The sequence below is a fragment of the Ostrinia furnacalis genome, unplaced genomic scaffold (genome assembly GCF_004193835.3).
Source record: "Ostrinia furnacalis isolate ACB-3 unplaced genomic scaffold, ASM419383v2 OfSCF1110, whole genome shotgun sequence".
In the NCBI taxonomy this organism is placed as follows: domain Eukaryota; kingdom Metazoa; phylum Arthropoda; class Insecta; order Lepidoptera; family Crambidae; genus Ostrinia; species Ostrinia furnacalis.
Genome location: NW_021131349.1, coordinates 570,409 through 593,557, shown reverse-complemented (window position 1 = coordinate 593,557; position 23,149 = coordinate 570,409). Strand labels below are relative to the sequence as shown.

General features: G+C 42.1%; 1 protein-coding gene across 1 annotated transcript in view; it reads right to left on the bottom strand.

Moving 5' to 3' along the window:
* The window catches only part of Crag (DENN domain-containing protein Crag), a 46,138-nt gene that overhangs the window by 12,439 nt on the left and 10,550 nt on the right, over positions 1 to 23,149 (bottom strand). The window contains 25 exon segments of the mRNA XM_028302379.1: positions 229 to 397; positions 1,349 to 1,496; positions 1,992 to 2,218; positions 3,204 to 3,278; positions 5,809 to 5,895; positions 6,606 to 6,794; positions 7,830 to 7,935; positions 8,251 to 8,365; positions 8,449 to 8,555; positions 9,232 to 9,357; positions 9,989 to 10,108; positions 12,052 to 12,173; positions 12,538 to 12,704; positions 13,267 to 13,453; positions 14,219 to 14,399; positions 14,770 to 14,986; positions 15,509 to 15,673; positions 15,999 to 16,087; positions 16,220 to 16,322; positions 16,469 to 16,590; positions 16,668 to 16,759; positions 17,153 to 17,325; positions 18,042 to 18,143; positions 19,509 to 19,700; positions 21,333 to 21,492. Coding sequence (XP_028158180.1) covers positions 229 to 397; positions 1,349 to 1,496; positions 1,992 to 2,218; positions 3,204 to 3,278; positions 5,809 to 5,895; positions 6,606 to 6,794; positions 7,830 to 7,935; positions 8,251 to 8,365; positions 8,449 to 8,555; positions 9,232 to 9,357; positions 9,989 to 10,108; positions 12,052 to 12,173; positions 12,538 to 12,704; positions 13,267 to 13,453; positions 14,219 to 14,399; positions 14,770 to 14,986; positions 15,509 to 15,673; positions 15,999 to 16,087; positions 16,220 to 16,322; positions 16,469 to 16,590; positions 16,668 to 16,759; positions 17,153 to 17,325; positions 18,042 to 18,143; positions 19,509 to 19,700; positions 21,333 to 21,492 — 3,541 coding nt within the window.

Sequence of the window (23,149 nt, the reverse complement as noted above, 5' to 3'; positions counted from 1 at the left end):
AGGAAGATAATGACGTCACAGTAGCATTAGCTTACCTGTACAGACAGCAGCGGCACCGTATGACGCCCGCACGCAGTACAACGCGTATTGAGATTGGAGTCGTCGGCCGCCCAGCCCGCCATAATGTCTTCGTCGTATAACAGCGAGATAGTGACGTCACAGCAGCGAGGTAGCGACATCATAGCAGTTAGAGAGGGAGACAGTGACGTCACAGTAGTATCAGCTTACCTGTACAGACAGCAGTGGCACCGTATGACGCCCGCACGCAGTACAACGCGTGTTGAGATTGGAGTCGTCGGCCGCCCAGCCCGCCATAATGTCTTCGTCGTATAACAGCGAGATAGTGACGTCACAGAAGCTAGAGGAAGATAATGACGTCACAGTAGCATTAGCTTACCTGTACAGACAGCAGCGGCACCGTATGACGCCCGCACGCAGTACAGCGCGTATTGAGATTGGAGTCGTCAGCCGCCCAGCCCGCCATGATGTCCTCGTCGTATAACAGCGAGATAGTGACGTCACAGTAGCGAGGTAGTTACGTCATAGCAGCTAGAGAGGGAGACAATGACGTCACAGCATTAGCTCACCTGTACAGACAGCAGCGGCACCGTATGTCGCCCGCACGCAGTACAACGCGTATTGAGATTGGAGTCGTCGGCCGCCCAGCCCGCCATGATGTCTTCGTCGTATAACAGCGAGATAGTGACGTCACAGTAGCGAGGTAGTGACGTGATAACAGCTAGAGAGGGAGATAATGACGTCACAGTAGCATCAGCTTACCTGTACAGACAGCAGCGGCACCGTATGACGCCCATTTAAAATTATTTTTTTAATTAAATAAAAATGCAAGCATTAATTTTTATATGATAAAACGAGATTTATTTATAATAGAAACTAAAAATAAACTGTTCTATGTTAAGTTCATTGAGTATATTTCCATAAAAGACAATACATAACCAAACGATGCTGCGTGTAATGGATAAAAGACGTAAAGTTATCATTTGTGTAAATGAAAACATACTTTTTTTGGTAAATGTTGCCATTATGTAAACATTTGAGAGCTGCTTAGCTGATCACGGCTTCAAATCCGTTGAGTAGCGTTTGAGAATACCATTTAAAATTGAAGGATACTTAAATTTAGGAGCCCGTCAGCTGAGTGACAGATTTGAGTAGTGTTTCAGTATTCGGCCGTTATATGTTTCCATGTCAACAAGTGCGAGTCTTTGTGTCAAAGTCAAAACTAAGACTAGTTAAAAAATAAAGTTTTGCTCTTATGGAGTCTTTTACATGTCTCATAATCTTTTTGCCCTACCAACATTTGGCAAGTCCTACGAAGAAGCGCCGCAACATAGTGTGTGGTAGAATACTCACGTTATTAGGTGGATAGAGGTTGTCGGGCAGATGCGACAGCAGCGTGGCGAGCGAGCCTCTCTCCATAGAGCACGCTAGCTCGGCGTCGCTGGACGCGCGTCGGAACCCGATACCTCCGACCCACTCTGAAATAGACAAGGCTTTGGTTATTTTTCATGTGATAAACCAAGTTGGTGTACCAAATAAATAAGTAAAATTAGCACTAAACGCAACAAGAAGGGGAGAAGACAACTTGTGACCTTGAAGAGGTAACCATAAGTGGCTTATTGTGAGGCGGCGTTAAATAGTCCAAACAGCAAATTAATGATTACATGTCACTTATACGTTTATTGCTTCCAAAATAGTATATAAGTAGATGTTACAGTGCATTAAACGGACCCTGTTAGCATTATGGACACTGTGAGTGATTAAAACAGTTTTTGATTGTAACTGACGATTGATGTCCTCATCAAGCAAAAATTGACATAAGAAGCCATCATAATTTTAATTAGACCGTTTATAAAACCCATCAATAGCACATTTTTGGTAACAAACCCCAGTAAATGGTGGATTTTTGAGCTTCACATGGTTGTTATCAAATTATTAGGGTTTTGCATTTATGTTACTTGTGGTCTACTCACCATCAGGATTAATCTCCGAAGAGCCGTCAGTCGAGTCCTCCTCCGCTATTAGACTGCTCAGAGCGCTAGTAGCGTTGCCAATAGCGCCCTTAACTGGCGTCGAGTTGGCCGATATTACTTCTTTCATCTCATCAAACTTTTTGGCCATACTCGTTGCGGCGGATTTGAGACTGCTGAGGCCGCTTTGAAGAAGCTCGTTTGACTTCTTACCAGCTATACTTGTCGGGCTAAAAGGTAAGTAGGTTATACAGTCAACAACACATTTTGTAGTAAAATAACTCCTGTTACAACTTCATAAGAAACCGTTTAGCTTGACGTTCCGTTGTCTACATAAACAGCGGTGCCTTAATGTTTTTGTAAGAGGAGCTATTTTACTGTAAAAATGTGTACAGACGACGGCACGTCAAGATGGCATGTGGCATCTTATTTATCGGCCGTTTGGTGTAGTGGTTCGAAACGGACTACTATTCCGGAGGTAGCGGGTTCGATTCCCGCACAATACAAACATTTGTGTGCATGAACATATTTGTTTGTATTGGACTGGGTGTTTTCTATGTATAATAAGTATGTATTTAAAAAAAAAAGTATTTAAGTATGTTTATATCCGTTGTCTAGTACCCATAGTACAAGCTTTGCTTAGTTTGGGACTAGAAGCGCAGTGTAAAATGTCTAAGGATATTTATTTATTTATTATTTATTTACTTGTAACACAGGCGATTTTGCAGCCAAAATGTATATAGTCTATAGTCTGATATGCTGTCATCTGTACAAAAAAACTGTTAGCACAATGTAGATTTTTTATCAATAGTGTTTGGGGTCAAAATACTATGTAGTTTGAATGTATGGGGATTGTTAATCCTAAAAAGCTAAAATAAAAGAGTTTCATGCAAAAATCAATAACACAGACTAGTTTATTACTAATCAACAACAGTGATAAATGAAACCATGCTATAGAGTAAATAAAAAAAACAACACAAACTTATTTTGTACTGTTAACTGTAATGAAATTACAACTTTGATTCGCGAACAACCGGGTCGAGTTAACTGCACACGTGGCAGCCGTGACGTCACATCGACGCACTGGTACAACTGGTAAAAGTCGGAGAGTCGCATTCCAAAGAGGTACGCAGTTAGCTCGACCGGGTTGTATTTTCGTGTTTTCTGTAATCTTGAGTACATAACAAGTTTGTGTCAAGCGTGAATCATGCTCACCTGAAGTACGTCTCGATAGCCTTGCCGATTTTCATGTTATCCTTGCGCAACGAGAGGCGGGCAGGCGAATAGCGTCTAAGAAACAAACAGGCTAACGGATGTGATGTGCGCTCAAATAAAAAGTGAACANAGTACAACGCGTATTGAGATTGGAGTCGTCGGCCGCCCAGCCCGCCATGATGTCTTCGTCGTATAACAGCGAGATAGTGACGTCACAGTAGCGAGGTAGTGACGTGATAACAGCTAGAGAGGGAGATAATGACGTCACAGTAGCATCAGCTTACCTGTACAGACAGCAGCGGCACCGTATGACGCCCGCACGCAGTACAACGCGTGTTGAGATTGGAGTCGTCGGCCGCCCAGCCCGCCATAATGTCTACGTCGTATAACAGCGAAATAGTGACGTCACAGTAGCGAGGTAGAGACGTCATAACAGCTAGAGAGGGAGACAATGACGTCACAGCATCAGCTTACCTGTACAGACAGCAGTGGCACTGTATGACGCCCGCACGCAGTACAACGCGTATTGAGATTGGAGTCGTCGGCCGCCCAGCCCGCCATAATGTCCTCGTCGTATAAGAGCGCCAGGCACTGGTGGCATTGCGAGCACGACGACATGTGAACGATGACTGGCGGCGGCGAGGACTTCGGGTCATCCTGTATAAAAAATTATACGTTAACGGTTTAGCATACGCTATACGGTACGGCAACAGTCAGTTTTTTTATATACACGTAACGTGATAAAGGCAGAAGAAGATTACTTAGTGTCATTATTACACAGAAATGGCCAAATATAAGCCGGTGCAGATAAACACAGGTCTGTACTCATACAAATATCACGTATCACGCTGCAAGTAGAAAAAGCTTCTGAGACCGGGGAGTTACGTTAACTTTTGGTTGACTTACGGCCGAATACTGAAACGCCATTTAAATATTTGACGGCTTCTCAAATAGTTAAGCAGCTCCTAAACTTACATTTCGCATACTCAAAACAATATCTGAGCAGTTCTCAATTTTTAAGCACCTCTCAAATTAAGTTGCACTCAAACTCCACTTAAATGAATTTTCGCATNCAGTTTGATTTGAAATAATAATTATATTGTATTAAACCAGCTTTTCCCCACGACTTCATCCGCCTGAAATTAAAGTAACAGGTCATTATGATTAGTAGATTCAAAATTATTAAAGTATATTTTTTTAAATTAAATCTACTAACACAAAACAACACGCATTTTTATCCTATTCCATTCACAAAGTATTTTGTTTGTCTAAATAAAAATAAATTACAATCACAAAACTTGATAGAAATTCTAAGTAGACAGTACTGTAGGTGGGCAGCCCTATCGCATGTTGTCATACCGTGACGTACCACGGGACTGTTGACATTTATTTCAAAAATATGACCGAGTTGGAATACTGTATAGATAGTATTACCGTGCTGCAGTTAAATGCACGAAATTCGAAATTTTAAAAAGAAATTCTCGAGCATAGAAGGTTAATTTTAGTGTTTTATTGTGTATTTTTCGTACATTTATCTTATAATACCAATTCTAAAGTCCGGTCGCCGAGCTGATAGTAATTCGTTCAATGACCCCAAACTACCGCTCGTGGGTAATTATATTGCTGTCGCGCTCGCACACTCACTGCGGCCGCCCGTCGTCGCACAGTCGCCAGTCATTGGACGAAATTATATCTGCTCGTCAACCGGACTTTATAAAACTACTCTTATTATTCAACCTTAAAATGCTCGTGAATAGAACTGGTATTGTTATTTATGACATGAATGTACACTACACTCATTTCCCATTTTGTTTCTGGATTCTAGACCATGGTTAATTCAGTAGATTCAATGGAAATGAATGTGATGCAATGATAAAAAATAAAAGAAAATGAAAATAATTTGCTAAAGTAGCTAATAAACAAACATGGCAATGTTAAATTAGAAAAAGAAAACTAGCAGTTGAATATTTACAACGATTTCACAGTTATTAAATTTTTACACACCTGACATCTAATAAAATTTACTATTCACACGGTAATTAATATCAAAAGATTCATGAAAACATTAGTCTTCGATTGCATGCTAAATCGTGGCGTATGTACCCAAAATGTTCCAAACATTTTATTATAACTATAGCGCCATATTATAGGGATCGCATTTGCATTAACCAGTTGGCGCTACTGGCAACAGTGGCAACAAATTAAGACCAGCCAATAGCTTGCCAACGTTTGTGCCAATACTATTCTAGATCCGCACGTTGGACGAGTGGCTATGGAACCAACGTTGGGGCCAACGTATGGAGCAGTCAGTTGACAGTGACACCACTGGTAAAGCCTGATCCGTGAGCACGTGGAATTTTGTCCAATGACCCCAAGCTACCCATCCTTATCGCTCGCGCGTAATTATGTTGCTGTCGCGCTCGCACACTCACTGCGGGCGTCCGTCGCACAGTCGCGACAGCAATATAATTATTACGCGCGAGCGATAAGGATGGGTAGCTTGGGGTCATTGGACAAAATTCTACGTGCTCACGGACCAGGCTTTAGGCGCATATACGATTGTTTTTATTCCCTGCTGATACATATCTAACTATTCAATACTCACCCGAAACTAATCTTCAAAGTGTTCCCTAAGCTTGCAAGACTAGAAGACACCGTCCCGCCTGGCGCCGTCTCACTTCTGTGCAGTTTCCTATCAGGAGGAAACTATCGAGGTTATCTTGTTTCACAAAGGGGCAGCACTAGCGCTACTGAATCGTGGGGAGGGTAGGAAGGGATCTAGGGTGGGGGCGGGACAATTTTGAATTTTATCGATATGTCGCGTTGAGATAAGCGAGTGTGGTGATACTTTATGACGTTCAGCAGTGAAGTGGCGATTCAAGTTTAAAACAAATTAAAAACGTTTTTTAAATCATACTAATTAACAGAATAGATAATTTTACTGAAATGTATAAAATTTTGTAATGTTGACTTTTCCGGGCTATTTTAGTTACTCAGACAGAAATGGCTTTAAACTCCATGTGATAATGGAAAAAATATAAAGTAACAGTTTTTGAAAATGGCCCTTGGACTGTCTGTCACAAGTTACAAGACAAATAAATAAGTAAAACAGGTATTTTTCGGTAATAATAACTTAACAAATTGCTTTTTTATAATAACTTTTACCCGCTCACAATCGCATCCCAAATTCTCAATTAACCAAATATGACTGCCAATAACCAAGCATGCAAGACCAAAGACAAATAAACAATGAGGGTTTTCGCGAATGAAAAATCCGCAAGATACGTACGTATAAAATACGTAGATGCGAGGTCCAAATGCTGCATGATTGGTTATTTTTGACATGATAGCGGATCTTTCATTCGCGAAAACCCTCATTGAACATCAATGGAAGCTGTGTACCCTTGATGGTCCTCAGGCGGGTCGTCCTGGAACGAGTTGCTTCTGCGATGGAACAGCTTCGGGCTGACGCTGAACTCGTGGCGAGGGGCTTGAGGTTCTTCTGAAGGGGGCGGGGGGATGGGCTCGAGAACTGGCTCGGCGAGCGCGCCAAGTGGGTCGTCTGATAGCACTGGAGTTCTAGGCGATAGTCTGTAATAGAAGGCGTGATTAGTGTTGATGTTGAGAAAATTTCTGTTTTTGTGTCAGACACCAGCATTAACATTTTTATTTGCAAAACAAATGTCGGCCGTTTGGTGTAGTGGTTTCGATACGGACTACTATGCCGAGAGGTCCCAGGTTGGATTCCCGGCCGGGCAGAAATTGAAATGATGAATTTTAATTTCTGTGTTTGGTCTGGGTGTTACTATGTATACTATGTATGTATTTAAAAAAAAATATTTAAGTAGTATATCCGTTAAGCTAGCACCCATAACACAAGCATATTAATTGCTTACTTTGGGGCTAGATGGCGCTGTGTGAGATTGTCCAAAGATATTTATTTATTTATTTATATATAACTAGCTTTTGCCCGCGGTTTCACCCGCGTGAAATTTAGTTTGTCACAGATCGTCATAAATTATAGCCTATATGTTAATCTGGGTTATAAACAATAATTCAATGCTTGGTGTTTCTTTACGAGATCGAATCAGAAATGAGGAGATCCGTAAAAGAACTAAAGTGGCTGACATAGCCCGACAGATTAGCAAGCTAAAGTGGCAATGGGCAGGGCACATAGTACGCAGAACTGACGGCCGATGGGGCAGCAAGGTTCTGGAGTGGAGGCCGCGTACCGGAAAACGCAGCATGGGACGTCCACCCACAAGGTGGACCGACGACATTATAAAGGTAGCAGGAAGGCGCTGGACGCAGGCCGCTACCAACCGGACAGCATGGAAAGCATTGGGGGAGGTTTTCCAATTTTTACTTTACTTTCGTTCGTTTCAGCGAAATAACGTTCACGGCTGGACAAAGGTCTCCCCCAAGAATTTCCATAACGACGGGCCGTGGTCGCCACTCGAGAAATTTTCTGCCCCAACGGTCATCAGTGAAAAACTTATGTCCACGCCCATTTTATTGGCCTTACAAAATCTTATGGGACACAGTCATTTGAGTCTTCCTAGCATCACACAAGTGTTTTAAATATCGAAGCGCTGTAAAAAAATACTAACAGAATAAATTCCTTACTTCAATGGTGATGTCTTCGCTTCTAATGACTCAGTCGCAGCTGCCTCTTTGTCGGGCTCCTCGGGGAAACTGAGGGCTCGCGTGCACCGCGATTTTGGATTTGACACTAAAAATAAAATCATAGATAATGATTAATCCAAGTACCTATTAAATACGGTCATTTAATTCATCTGTGGTAGTATTAAAACAGTTTCAAGGATTTACACGAAAAGTAAGTTATTATAATAGTCATATTAGAAATCAAATTAAACGTATTGTAGAATTATAGTGACTGAATTTCTTGCGCTGATTCTTCTCAGCACTGGCCCATTTATTGTCCCGAAGCAGTTGTAGGGTTAATACTGTAAAAGTGCTTTTTAAAAGCCCACTAGCAAAAATAAATGAGCTTTTTTATGAGTTTTATACATTATCAATAACGTACCTCCACCGAATGATAGCCTCTGTAGATTCTGTATAATCTGTGCATCGCCAGCGAAACTCTCTGACCTTGTTAGGATTCTCAAATCTGACGGACTGTCCGGACTAACGTGTATGGTCTAAAAATAGTACAAATAATTATATTAAAACATGGGAAACAAATTAAACAATATCAGAGTGAAGTGAGCAAGAGTTTCTTTACCTGTCTCTTTTCAGAAATAGTTAACGGTGTACTGCTAGTGTCTTCGTTGCCTAAAGAGTTACTTCGGGGTCTTGCTGTTTCAGTCAAGTCGGGGTTTGAGGGCATTCCTGTGAAAAGATAACCATAATTTATTACTAGTCTTACTCTTAATAAATGTTAAGCACTATCTTTACTACAAAACTAATAACCTGTATTTTATTGTTTTAAACAAATAAACGGACGAGTTGACAAAAAGTATATTCATTGTGCAATTTGAGAGTGATGAAATTTCCTAACAGTTAATTGGTTAATTAAAGGAAAGTGTCTTTACATTTTTTTATTTAACTTGTATTATTTATGAGTATTTGTGAAACTTAATTTCGAACCCGTTCCTCGTTCAAACAGGCTGAAACTTGCTATTCTCAACTCTTCAGTCTCAATTGGGACTATAGTCTGGTCTGCGAGCACGTAGAATTTTGTCCAATGACCCCAAGCTACTCATCTTTATCGCTCGCGCGTAATTATGTTGCTGTCGCGCTCGCACATTCACTGCGGGGCGTCCGTCGCACAGTCGCGACAGCAATACAATTACGCGCGAGCGATAAGGAAGGGTAGGTTGGGGTCATTGGACAAAATTCTACGTGCTCGGAGACCGGGCTTTAGTATTTGTGATCACGGACCCCTGTCCCTGCCGGGAGGAAAATCATGCCCCCTGATATACCGGTTTGACCGGGACAGGCCTCGTCCTGGCTGGGTCGGCACTATCGTATTGTATCGGACCGCTGTCCCTGCCGGGAGTCGTACCTGTGATGAGGATCCCTGCCGCGGTGGACATAGCTGGCACGTGCGGTCGGGCCGGCGTGGCGCGCACGATGTTCCCGCGACGGATCAGCGCTTCGAACGCAGTGGAACGCGCCTCCTGTTCCCGCCCTGTGGGACAGAAGTCGAGTAAAGTGACTATTTATATTTAAAAGTGAGCCGAAAGTAGATGTATTGCTATGAAAAATACTGTCTACTTTTCCAGTTATAATAATATCATCTCAATTTGGTTAAGGCAAGATAATGTGATTAAAGCCTGGTCCGTGAGCACGTAGAATCCCGTCCAATGACCCCAAGCTACCCATCCCTATCGCTCGCGCGTAATTATGTTGCTGTCGCGCTCGCACACTCACTGCGGGCGCCCGTCGCACAGTCGCGACACGATGACGGGATTCTACGTGCTCACGGACCAGGCTTTAGTTAGTACATAATTTACAAATTATTTTTTAATATTTTTAAGGGTTTAACAAGAAATGTACAGTTTTTTTACTGCTCCATCCTTGTTGTTCTAAATGAGTATTTTTTTATTTTTTCGAATAAAAAGTTATTTCAGTCACATTACACCATTATTGGCTGCATACATGTTTAATTTTTACCAAGAATAATTATTTCAACTCTCATCATTATTACGATCGGCCAATCTATGTCTCTCTCTAATATACCATAGTCAAATGAAGGATTAGGCCTTCCCCTTAAAACACAATTAAGAAAGAAGAAAGCAATAAACCTGTAACCAACTCACCCGAGTCCAAGCTAGTCCGACTGAGAGCGGGCTCGCACGCTGCCAGTCCCGCCAGAGCGGACAATTCGCCGCCCTCGCCTACTGCCGCTGCCGAACGTACGCGAGGTAACGTGCCACTGCCTGTGAGAAAACAATCGATAGGTAATCCAATAATCTGTTGATCATACAGCTTACAATAAGCCACAGATTCCCAAACAATTAAATCACTACATAAATTGAATTAGGTATTTGTGATATTAACATTTCCACGCCCTGTGTTGTGTGTAGAATAATCCCTTCATTGATGTAAAGGTAGTGTTTGTTGTCAGGCTGCACACACGGGGGCGGCGCGTGCGCTGTGAGTAGTAGGTACCTACTCAAAAATTATAAAATCTTATTTGAGTGTAAATACTGCGCCCGCGCGCGTTTATTAGTTTGCGTTCAATCTGGTGTTCAGCCTGGCCAAGCACTTAAACACGTGTTTTATTTTTACATAAATAGACCCCTAACAGATTGCAATATACCACTAGAAATAAATTAGACCACTATATCATATTTACCAGCGATATAGTTCAACTTACTGCCAGCAGAGGTCGTGCTAAGTCCGGCACTGGCGGCGCGACTGGCCCGTTGCGCGCCCGCTTTGCGGAACAACGCCGCGCCCATCACTGCTATACGAATCTTTTTCAGAGCAATATACGGGACTATTCCCACCTCTCGTTCACATCGTTGCAACTCCTGTGTAGCCAGGATCTACAGTTTGACCGCCAATAAAAACCACCACCCTTTCAGTACAGTAATACTTACTGCCAGCAGAGGTCGTGCTAAGTCCGGCACTGGCGGCGTGGCTGGCTCGTTGCGCGCTCGCTTTGCGGAACAACGCCGCACCCATCACTGCTATACGAATCTTTTTCAGAGCAATATTCGGGACTATTCCCACCGCTGCAACTGCTGTGTAGTCAGGATCTGCAGCTTGACCGCCAATAAAAACCACCACCCTTTCAGTACAGTAATACTTACTGCCAGCAGAGGTCGTGCTAAGTCCGGCACTGGCGGCGCGACTGGCCCGTTGCGCGTCCGCTTTGCGGAACAACGCCGCGCCCATCACCGCTATACGAATCTTTTTCCAGAGCAATATACGGGACTATTGCCACCGCTGCAACTGCTGTGTAGTCAGGATCTGCAGCTTGGCCGCCAATAATAATCACCAGCCAGCAGTACAGTAATACTTACTGCCTGCAGACGTCGTGCTAAGCCCGGCACTGGCAGCGCGGCTGGCCCGTTGCGCGCCCGCTTTGCGGAACAACGCCGCGCCCATCACTGCTATACGAATCTTTTTCAGAGCAATATACGGGACTATTGCCACCGCTGCAACTGCTGTGTAGTCAGGATCTGCAGCTTGGCCGCCAATAATAATCACCAGCCAGCAGTACAGTAATACTTACTGCCTGCAGACGTCGTGCTAAGCCCGGCACTGGCAGCGCGGCTGGCCCGTTGCGCGCCCGCTTTGCGGAACAACGCCGCGCCCATCACTGCTATACGAATCTTTTTCAGAGCAATATACGGGACTATTGCCACCGCTGCAACTGCTGTGTAGTCAGGATCTGCAGCTTGGCCGCCAATAATAATCACCAGCCAGCAGTACAGTAATACTTACTGCCTGCAGACGTCGTGCTAAGCCCGGCACTGGCAGCGCGGCTGGCCCGTTGCGCGCCCGCTTTGCGGAACAACGCCGCGCCCATCACTGCTATACGAATCTTTTTCAGAGCAATATACGGGACTATTGCCACCGCTGCAACTGCTGTGTAGTCAGGATCTGCAGCTTGGCCGCCAATAATAATCACCAGCCAGCAGTACAGTAATACTTACTGCCTGCAGACGTCGTGCTAAGCCCGGCACTGGCAGCGCGGCTGGCCCGTTGCGCGCCCGCTTTGCGGAACAACGCCGCGCCCATCACTGCTATACGAATCTTTTTCAGAGCAATATACGGGACTATTGCCACCGCTGCAACTGCTGTGTAGTCAGGATCTGCAGCTTGGCCGCCAATAATAATCACCAGCCAGCAGTACAGTAATACTTACTGCCTGCAGACGTCGTGCTAAGCCCGGCACTGGCAGCGCGGCTGGCCCGTTGCGCGCCCGCTTTGCGGAACAACGCCGCTCCCATCACTGCTATACGAAGCTTGTTCCAGAGTAGCTGAGAACCGCTGGAACAATCACATTTATGAAAAATGTACCTTCTCTATGAAAGTCTGCAAGCTGTAGTATTACAATTTGCTGGGAGCGAACAGGAGATGTGTCACATTTTAACTAACGGGACAAGAATGTTGTTCTTTTCCTTCCCGAAACACAGCGTCATTTATTTCTTACTTATTGCTCACAAATGGTGTAAACATATTCATGTTTTCCTACGAAAATGAGCAGATCAAAGAATATTTATTTTTTAAGAATAGATAGGTATATGCATTTAGACTTACTAATAATTTATAACTCTTGAAATAACACGTGCTTTAATTGGAATAGCAAAGCGAAAGAGAGAGACATTATTTTTCATCATTTTGAATAACATACCTGGGCATATCCTTAGGCCACGTAGCCTCTAACACACAGCGGTTGTAGTATCCATAGGTGAGCGCGTTAGGTTGTAATCCAGCGCGCTTCATTAGAAACAGGAGTTGTACAGCCAACACTGGTAGCGAGTGAATACCGCACAGCTGCATCATCACGCGGTAGCAGACCTGGATGGAAAACAATTTCTGATGTTAATAGACTGAATAAAAATTAGAGGAAGAACAAAGATTTCTTTTTTGCAATATTGTTCAACCATAAAGGTTCGGCCAAACCAACGCGATCAGCCAGCGTGCAGCGATGGCGACCAGACTTAAATGCATTGATTGCCATCGCTGCACGCCGGATGATCGCGTTGGTTTGGCCGAACCTTAACTAAGGTGAGAGGTCATATTAAGTTGATATTTTCAAAAAAAAGTTTCATTCTCGTACCTTTATTCAAAACATATCACGGGACTGGCCCTGATTTTGAGTTGTTTTACTTAATTTGAACAACGATAAAATAAAACTAAGATCAATAATAAATTAACTAAACGTATTGCCTGAAACCTAATGCTGTCCTTTATAGTAACTGTAGTATCATTTGTATGAATGATTACACACTGTTCAAGACCGACTGCTCTAAAGTACACTTAGCTTGACAGCTTGTGTAAAGGAGTTCAATCAAGAATCAAATGTTCTTATTCTTATTTTATTTATTTATAGAATAGATATGTAACTATGTGTACTCACCTCGTCACAAGGCACCCTCAGTTTCGTAGCCCGCTCCAGTAGTTCGAAGGCGGCCCGCAAAGTCGCGTGCTCCTTCCCACGGCTCAGTTGTAGACGACACGGTAACGCTAGGAAGTAAAGCGAGTAGCAAGCGCCTAGGAGACACTTAGCCCACGCCTCGGGTGATAAACTTGCTTTGCGGGCCAACCTAGAAAGGAAAGGATCCTTCAATATACGGTATTTTCTATAATGTTTTTTTTATATTTTACAAGAAAACATAAAATATACAGAGAATCTGATGAAGGTAGCGGAAAGCACCTGAATGCGGGCAGTACAATACGCCCCGCCCCCTGAAACAAAGTATGGCAATTCTGTAGGCTAAGTTGTTCGTTACTTTGAATCTCCTATGGAACTCCTCATTTCTGATTTAGGGTGATTTCTGTTTTAGGGATTCCGAGCTCCGAGCAAAGCAATAGCAGCATAGCTCCATTGCGGTTTAGGTGACCATGAGCGAAAATATTCAAGCCCTTAGTCGCCTCTTACGATACCCACCAGAAAAGCCGAATTTCTAGTATACTTCGTCTGAAATAAGATCTACGAGAAACGGCAATATTAACCTCTATGCATTCACAATTCATGTTTCGTCCACCTCGCCATGGGAGAGGCATCTACCAGCGAATCGGCCGAAGCATCTAATTTAGCCATACTATACAATTCTAGGCGAGCTTTCGTCTACTTAAATTTTACAGCAATGGCATGGACGAAAGATTCGACCAGTATTTACCTCTGTGCAGCAGCTATTTCGTGTTTCGTCCGCCTCGCCATAGGTGAAGCGTCCGCCAGACACTCGGCCGAAGCGAGCGCGGCCGCGGGTAAGCTTTGTACCGCACCGCTTCTGGTTCGACTCCGGCATTTAGTCCGAGAGCGTAAAAGTCGAACTTCTTGCAGGTCTAGGAAAAATGGCAATATTTACCTCTGTGCAGCAGCTATTTCGTGTTTCGTCCGCCTCGCCATAGGTGAAGCGTCCGCTAACGACTCGGCCGAAGCGAGCGCGGCCGCTGGTAAGCTTTGCACCGCACCGCTCCTGGTCCGACTCCTACATTTGGCCACGAGAGCGTTGTCCAATTCGAATTTCTCGTAAGTGTATACTTCGTCTGAAAGGTACATAAAATATTAATGGTCAATAATACCCTATTAAAGAAAATACTGTGCATCTCATGTAATATTCTGAAGTAAAAGAGCAACGCCCCACACTTAATACGTATTGACGTTACAAAAACTTGCTTCCGCAACGCTCTAATATCGTAGGAACATAATCAGTAATAAGGTATACCTGTAAGTACACAGTATTATGTAGTATACGAGTATCATACCTACCACTTTCTGAAACAAAATCTTGATATTGCTAACATAACACATCTGGGGGATCGAGCGATCGATGCACTTCTCAAAGAACGTCAATTTTAAATCTATGTTTGGAACGTGAACAGTATTATACCACTTTCTGAAACTTGTATAACTTACCAGGGTCAGGCGGATCAGGCGGTAACACAAACACGGTCCGTTCAGACGTATTCGTATTGTCCATTCCTAGTAAAGGCTCGTCTCCTGCCGCCACGCGTTCGATGCACTCGTCGAAGAACGTTAGACCTTGATCGACGTCGCAAACGAACGAACGTTCTTCGATGAAACGCGTGAACATTTGCGTTCGCATCATTAGCGCGAAGAAACGTTGGTGTGTCTGGAAAATTAGAAGTAAGTATTTATTTATTTTAATTCAAGATGCAAAAGAGATATCAAAGCTTGTGTGTGTGGACAGCTAATATCAATCGAGTTAAATAATTGTTTCATTTTCGCACTATACATACTGAGCAAATGCTAATGCTAAAAGATATATTCATGCACATAAATGTTTGTATTATGCAGAAATCGAACCCGCGACCTCATTGAAGTCCGACACATAACCAATCAGCTGTTATAGATGTAGTTTAAATAAATTAATCGTTAGCGGTTAGGGAAATATGCACTAAAGCAGATTTTTTCTTCCCTCAATCTTTTTACTGGAATTGATATTGCATAACTTGTGACTTTATGGTTATGGCCGCATGTAAAGAATAGTGTATTTTCACCCCTAATCCAGTTTTTATTAAAACTGACAGGAGCTGCGACGAGGAAATAACGAAACCCTATTGGTTTCTTATACACGTATACCGCTTTGGTGGAAAACGGACCTAAATGTGTAATGAATAGATCACAACATTACCTTATCCCTCGATCTAAGGAACGCGTCCATATGAAACAGCGCGTGGGGGTCCGTAGTGCCCACAGTCGGTGCCTTCGTGATGGGGATGAGGTAGCTGCGGTACCCTTGTAGCGTTACCGCCATAAACCGAAGAAACGCTTCTTGGATTTTCAACTCTAATGCTTGCTGCAATAAGAGTACTGTTTAAAAAATGTACGGTCAACAGCCCATACAAGACATTTTTGTGCCAAAATCGCACGTATTGCAACTGCCTAAAAGTGTTGTTCCGTTGTCTTTATAAGGTTCATATGTGATGAGATTTTTCATTTAATAAATTAGACACTCATGCACGGCATATTATTTGCCAGACAATTTCGAGTATTATGTCAGTAACGAGTCAGTTCAGAATCAGAATTAAGCCGAACCTAGGGTTCTAATCACTAATGATATTATGATACATCTAGATTACTATGATTCTCTACTGTTTTAAAGATAAGGTAAGGAAGCTTACCTCTTTTTTCCTTCTTTGGAAGTCTCTATCTAAACTTGTAGTGGGTTCTCCATTGAATTTACTATCACTAGAATGGTGTATAGGTGATGCTAGAACAAGAATAAATATATTGAACACAAATTATTGCAAACTTAAGTCTAGTATATTGATCCATATTTTATTCGGTGGCTAATTCTAATATTTATCTAATGCTTTTTAGTTTTAGAGATTATTTTACTTACCCGGTCGTATGCTGCCATATAAAACTTCTAATGTTTGTCTTAGAAATCTCGCTTGCCGTTTCGGTAATAATTTTATCGATATATGCCGTTGTGATTCGCAAATCTGAAATAATAAGCCAATTTAGTTACGATAAATGGTAAAGGCATCGCAGTTTTCAGTATCGAGTGGATCGAATTTATGTCATCGAATCGAGCGTAATAATCAACTATATGCTAATAATTTTATATGTAAGTACATAAGTAACTTACTGTGATGTTATTTGTGTCTAAATCGACACACGTCACATCTGGCGGGGGTTCGTAAAGGTCGAAAAACCTTGAGTCGACGCCTATTAAATATGGCAGAGGTGCATGCAACACTTCTGCCAGACCTGAAAGAATTATTTTATTAAAAATCATAATACTATAAAAAATAGCTAGAAAGGTCAAATTATGTATAATTAATTACCTAATGGACATAACGGTATGTATGGGCACTGCCATTTGAAGGGAAACAATAAACTTGACACCGCTTCCGATACAGCTGTTAATGTGTCTGGCCTGAAACAAACATTAGATAACATTAAAAACTTTCTTGTGTTAGATATGAAACACATACTGGATGCATAATGGAACAGGTACTAAGTGTAATGTATTGATTACAATTAACTACTGTAAATCCAAATTTATTGTGGGTCAGTGAAATGGCATCGAAACTAAACCGAACATATCTTTTTTTAAAGTCTGAATTTCTTTAAAAAAAGATATGTTCGGTTGGTATTATAATATCGATTTTGTTCAAAGATAGGCGAAATCAAAGAGAACACGGTAAAAGGTCATAGGTGTGAGTGCTACATCCCATAGATAAATATGCTTGCATGAGCATCTTATAACTGCCATAAAGATTATTTTTGATAAATACTTTATGAAACATGTCACATATTTGCGACATACCGCAGCGAGTGTATCAATATCTTCTGCTCCGTGATGGCCAACGCTAGTAGCAGCAGGCAGTTGTCCGGCCCCAAGTTGAGAAGCAGTTGCCTGAAGCCCGCGCCGCTCCTCACTAGCGGTTGGTCGTCCCTTCGCGTCACTATGACTCGGTCGTGGGCGTTTGTTGGCGACAGCTGTGGATAATGAAGAGTGATTATGAGAACTATAGTCTGGTCTGTGAGCACGTACAATTTTGTCCAATGACCCCAAGCTACCCATCCCTATCGCTCGCGCGTAATTATGTTGCTGTCGCGCTCACACACTCACTGCGGGCGCCCGTCGCACAGTCGCGACAGCAATATAATGAGGGCTATCGTATTTATACTTAACAGTTGGCACCACTGACGATTGACAGGACCTTATTCTACAGTGGCGCCATCTTGATGAGTCCAAATGCGATAGTCCTCCTACCACTTTAGCGCTCACCAGTTGGTGCCACTGTCTTCGCTACTAGCAAGTGACAGGACCTTACTCTACAGTGGCGCTAACTGGTGAGCGCTAAAACGATAGCCCTCATTATTAGAACTAGTGTTGTGAAGACATTGTGACGCAATATTGTAGAATCGGCTCAGTTTTGCAAATCTGGATGTGATTGCTACTGGTCATGAGTATTAAATCGAGACAAGGGCGAGTCATTTAAAAGCACGTAGCCTTTATAATAACTCAGAGTACTCCTTAGCCCCCCACTAGATGAACCAACGATCTGGTGAAGGTAGCGGGAGGAACTTGGATGCGGGAAGCGCAGAATCGGTGGTTATGAAAATCCTTGGGTGAGGCTTTTGTCCATCAGTGGATGCCATTTGGCTGAAACGAACGAACGATAAGGAAAAGAGGCATGTATTATGTTTACCTGTAGTAAAATCCTAGGCTCAGGGAATGGCACCTCTTCTAATAAATGTGTGATATACCGCTCGATTGGTATCGTTAGCGGTTGTTTACTCCATGACATTTCCTGTAACAAACGTTTTAGATTTTATTGTAATTATTATAAATAAGATTTTATATGATAGGTTACACTTTTGTGAAAAAAGTGGAATACATTACAGTACGCTAAAGTACAGTACAGTATGCTAAAAATACAGTACTGTACCGCAAACTATAAAATATGAACTATTGTGTAATGGCTCTGCCTTTACACAATAGTACAGTCAGGCCTGTTCATCTCCGCGAGTTTAAATCGAAAACAAAACACGCACGATGGCCCACCTACAGGATACTATTCGACAAGGCCTCACATACGAGCGAAGTTTGACTCACGCACGCGTATTCTTGTGTATAATGGAAGAAAATAAAGAAAATGGTGTACTAAATACTGTGCAGTATTTAACTGCCTAAATAATAATAAAAACACAGAATGTACTTTTTTAAGTTGCCTCAAGACACTGAGATGAGAGGTAAATAAGTAGTTAATATTATTCATGACTAGCTTTCCGCCCGCGGCTTCGCCCGCGTGGAATTTTGTCTGTCACAGAAAAACTTTATCGCGCGCGTCCCTGTTTCAAAAACCGGGATAAAAACTATCCTATATTCTTTCCCGGGACTCAAACTATCTCTATGCCAAATTTCATCAAAATCGGTTGCGAGGTTTAAGCGGGAAAGCGTAACAGACAGACAGACAGACAGACAGACAGACAGACAGACAGACAGAGTTACTTTCGCATTTATAATATTAGTTGGGATAATTCATGCTAAATCATGTATTTCCTCCGCCATTTTCCGCAGTTTGGCACCTCACGTCACACATCATTTTACCGAAGTCAGCCCTATCGCTTCGGCGTAGTGCCGATCACTGACGTTTGTCAACAAAATGGTGCTCGATTCTTGAGACAAGCTAAATTACACCATATTGTTAACGACATTGAGCATACATTTTTTTAAATACCTTCGCGAAGTAAAACTTCTGTACGTAGTACTTATTATTATTCTGTGGTACAGTACGGTACAGTACTGTACGGAATACTTACGAGTATGTACAGCAGCCACCGCTCGAATGTATCGCTGAAGGGCCATCGCGAGAGCAGGCAGACGCACTTGTTGATATGCGTCGAATGTGTACTACGAAATACATTAGCGCGCCATCCCTGCATCTCTATCTGTGCTTCGTACAGTACAGTACAGTAAAGAACAGTACGGAAACACTCACGAGTATGTACAGCAGCCACCGCTCGAACGTATAGCTGAAGGGCCATCGCGACAGCAGGCAGACGCACTTGTTGATATGCGTCGAGTGTGTGCTATGAGACACATTCGCGCGCCATCCCAGCATCTCCATTTGTGCTACGTACAGTACAGTAAAGGACAGTACGGAACCACTCACGAGTATGTACAGCAGCCACCGCTCGAAAGTGTCACTGAAGGGCCATCGCGACAGCAAACAGACGCATTTGTTGATATGCGTCGAATGTGTACTATGAGACACATTAGCGCGCCATCCTAGCATCTCCATTTGTGATTCGGTAAGCTGCGTGTGAGGGTAGCTTTCGTAGAATGTCACTGCTGAACCGTACACCTGGAAATAATGAAATAAATGTATCTAGAATATGAGTCATATTCATTTATACTTACTAATATTATAAAGCTGAATTATTGTTTGTTTGCTTAAACACGCTAATCTCAGGAACTACTGGTCCGATTTGGATTTGTTAGACAGCCCATTTATCGAGGAAGGAAAATAGAACTCACTTTGGGCTCACCTCTGGGATCAATTAGACCAATTTTTATGGTTATAAAACCAAATAAAGATCTCACGTGTCCTCTTTAACAGATGGATTGCGATTAATCCCAACTTAACAGTTTTATAGTCATAAAAAATGGCTATATCGTAACTACCTATTTTTTGAAGAAGTGACTCTGGATCCTTGTAAAGACACATTTTTGGGGTAAAAACCTTTCCTTTAATGAAATAAAGTTTAGAACTAGGCTTTCAAATGGTACCAATGTTGGTGGGAAGTGGGGATGCATACGTTTGATAAGTGCTTGTCGCGGGAGGTGCGATTTATTTGATGCCGAGTGTATAATACTTTCTGTCGTAAAGCCTATCGAAGAAATAATTGAAAGTAATTAAATCACAAGTATCATCATCGAAAGTTTAAATTATCACAGCACCAAATATGAATAGAGTAACTTGCGATTCAACCCGCATGAACAAAGGATCGATAATAATACGACTAGATCATAAATAATTTTGACATAATAGAGGATCAATGGTTCAATTCATACACTGTAGCTGTTGATCATATTTAACTGGTGTATTGTTGTTCGGGTACTGGATGAGATTCAACAATCTGTATAAAGTTATGCTTTTGATTACAAATGATAGATAAAATGATAATATGTTTCAGCCAATAGTCTACTGGGCGAAACGAACGCCACAAAACATGATACTCTGGTTTTTCATCCAGGCTGCCAGATATCGTCTTGAGATCGTTTGTCCATAGAACAGTGGCCTAATTCACGTATTTTGACAGTCAAGATCTCGCTGACGTTCAGAAGTCGTCCCATTGAAAAACAGTTCTGAATCCGTATTCACAAGGGTCATTTTTGATAGAACGATTACTCGATAGGATTTAAACTCAGTGTTTTATTTTCGTTGAAGTTTTGTTACGTGAATAAGGCTACAGGACGTCTTACGCTAAATTTGCCAAGACGTGATTTTCATTTGAGTACCAGCAATCTACTCCTAGTGGGAGGCCTGCCCACGCTACGTCTTCCAGCTCGTGGTCGCCACTCAAGAACTTTCCTGCCCCAGCGGCCATCAGCTCTTCGAGCTATGTGCCCCGCCCACTGCCACTTGATTTTAGCGATTCTGCGGGCTATGTCAGTCACTCTGGTTCTCCTACGGATCTCCTCATTTCTGATTCGATCACGCAGGGAAACTCCGAACATAGCACGCTCCATCGCTAGGTGAACCGACGATCTGGTGAAGGTTGCGGGAAGTACCTGGATGCAAGCGGCGCAGGACCGGTCTTTGTGGAAATCCTTGGGGGAGGCCTTTGTCCAGCAGTGGACGTCTTTTGGCTGAAACGACGACGACGACGACGAATCTACTCCACTTTCTTCTTTCTTTTTTTCACGTTTCTTTCGTTTTCTTCTCCGACAGATATATCGTTTTATTTTATTGCTGAAAAAAAGCTAAGCCTACCTTGTCTGTAGCATCAGCAACCGTCAACACGAAGGTTGAGAACACAGGCTTAGGCGTGGCAGCGTTGTTGGGCCACAGTTCCAGGGTCGCTCCCATGGGGAGGCAGAAAAGCGGCACCGAGGTGGGGAAAGCTAGACTGCGGCGGTCTATTGTTGGATACCTGCAATAATAATGCGGATAAGCTATTTTAGACCTAATGCCGTTTATTTGAACGGTGATAATTGATACTTGACACCACCAATCAGTCAAACAACAAAATTTACGAGAAGCGAGTTTTGGTAGCTTATAAAAAGTATATCAATAAGCTATTTTAGACCTAATGCCGTTTATTTGAAGGGTGATAATTGGATACTTGACACCACTAATCAGTCAAACAACAAAATCTACGAGAAGCGAGTTTTGGTAGCTTACAAAAAGTATATCAATAAGCTATTTTAGACCTAATGCCGTTTATTTGAACGGTGATAATTGATACTTGACACCACCAATCAGTCAAACAACAAAATCTACGAGAAGCGAGTTTTGGTAGTTTATAAAAAGTATATCAAAACAAGATTTGTCCATAGATATTGTATTAGTAATAGAGCCTATGACGTTAAAAGGTTACCGACCCCTAGACTAGACGATGTTAATAAATAATAAGTGTTTTATTCATGAAATTTATAAACGCTTATATCATAACTCAAATCTTATTTATATCTGTTGGTTGAGTCACCCGCCGACTGGGTCTAGATTTTAGTATGTGACAAAAATAATACACAATCTTCAGTCTGTTTTTGCCAGGTGAAAGAAGACTAAAAGTAGATTCGACAACCGCCTGGCAACCGAACTACAATGCTAGAACCAGGATTTGATACTAAATTAAATGATAAAGGATAAAAACAACTTTCTTTAGGAAAATGAATTTCAAAACTATAAAATATTATTGTGCTACCAGAGGAAATCCTGTGTATAAAAATGAAATGCAATTCAGAACAGGCTTTTGAAAATAAATTAGCAATTAAGATTGCCAAATGAAGCTACGAGAGGTATGATGCATATTAATGCAGATGCAGTCTACGAGCTAATAACGTTTAAATAATGTAAATAATCTGCAACTGATTAGAGATATCGCGTCTAGTTTGCTGACAGCACTGAACTACTGTCATTGTTTAGGAATTTCAGATTCCGACCTATTCATAGCATAATGCTTTCATGGAGGTCCGGAAACGCGTTAGCGTATCTAAACGTATAGGTAAGCACACTAAATAAAGTTTTGGGTCTGTCTTCTCAGAACTGGATTCAGTCTTGAGATGGGTTGAATTTTAAATTTAGCCTAGGCGCAGTACAGACTTTAAGTTGGCCGATAGTTGGGCCCGATTCTAATTTGTATGAATAATCGGGCGATCCAATGTGCGCACTTCCATATATCTCCATACTGATTAACAGTGCGATTCAACTATCGGCCAACTAAAAGTAAGTGGTCTGCGTCTAGGCTTAGAGCAATTAAGACCAAACATTATGATTGAGATTCAATCGAGTTTGGAGCCTCTAATTCTAATATGTACCTTAATCAATTTATGAAAAATGTTCTCGACGTTCTTGCCCGCTACATACGGCAAACTCGAAAATACATTGCACAAAATTGACATTCGCAATGACAAATTGATACTTTCATAACATGTTCAACCAGGCCACAAATCTTATTTAATAAATAACCAAACTAAAGCGGCGTTAGAAAGGAAAACAGCCGTTGCTGAAATAAAAGATAAGGCTGATACATAATGGCTTTAAAAACGGTTTTATCTTGCCGCTACCATATTAGCGCCATTAGTAAA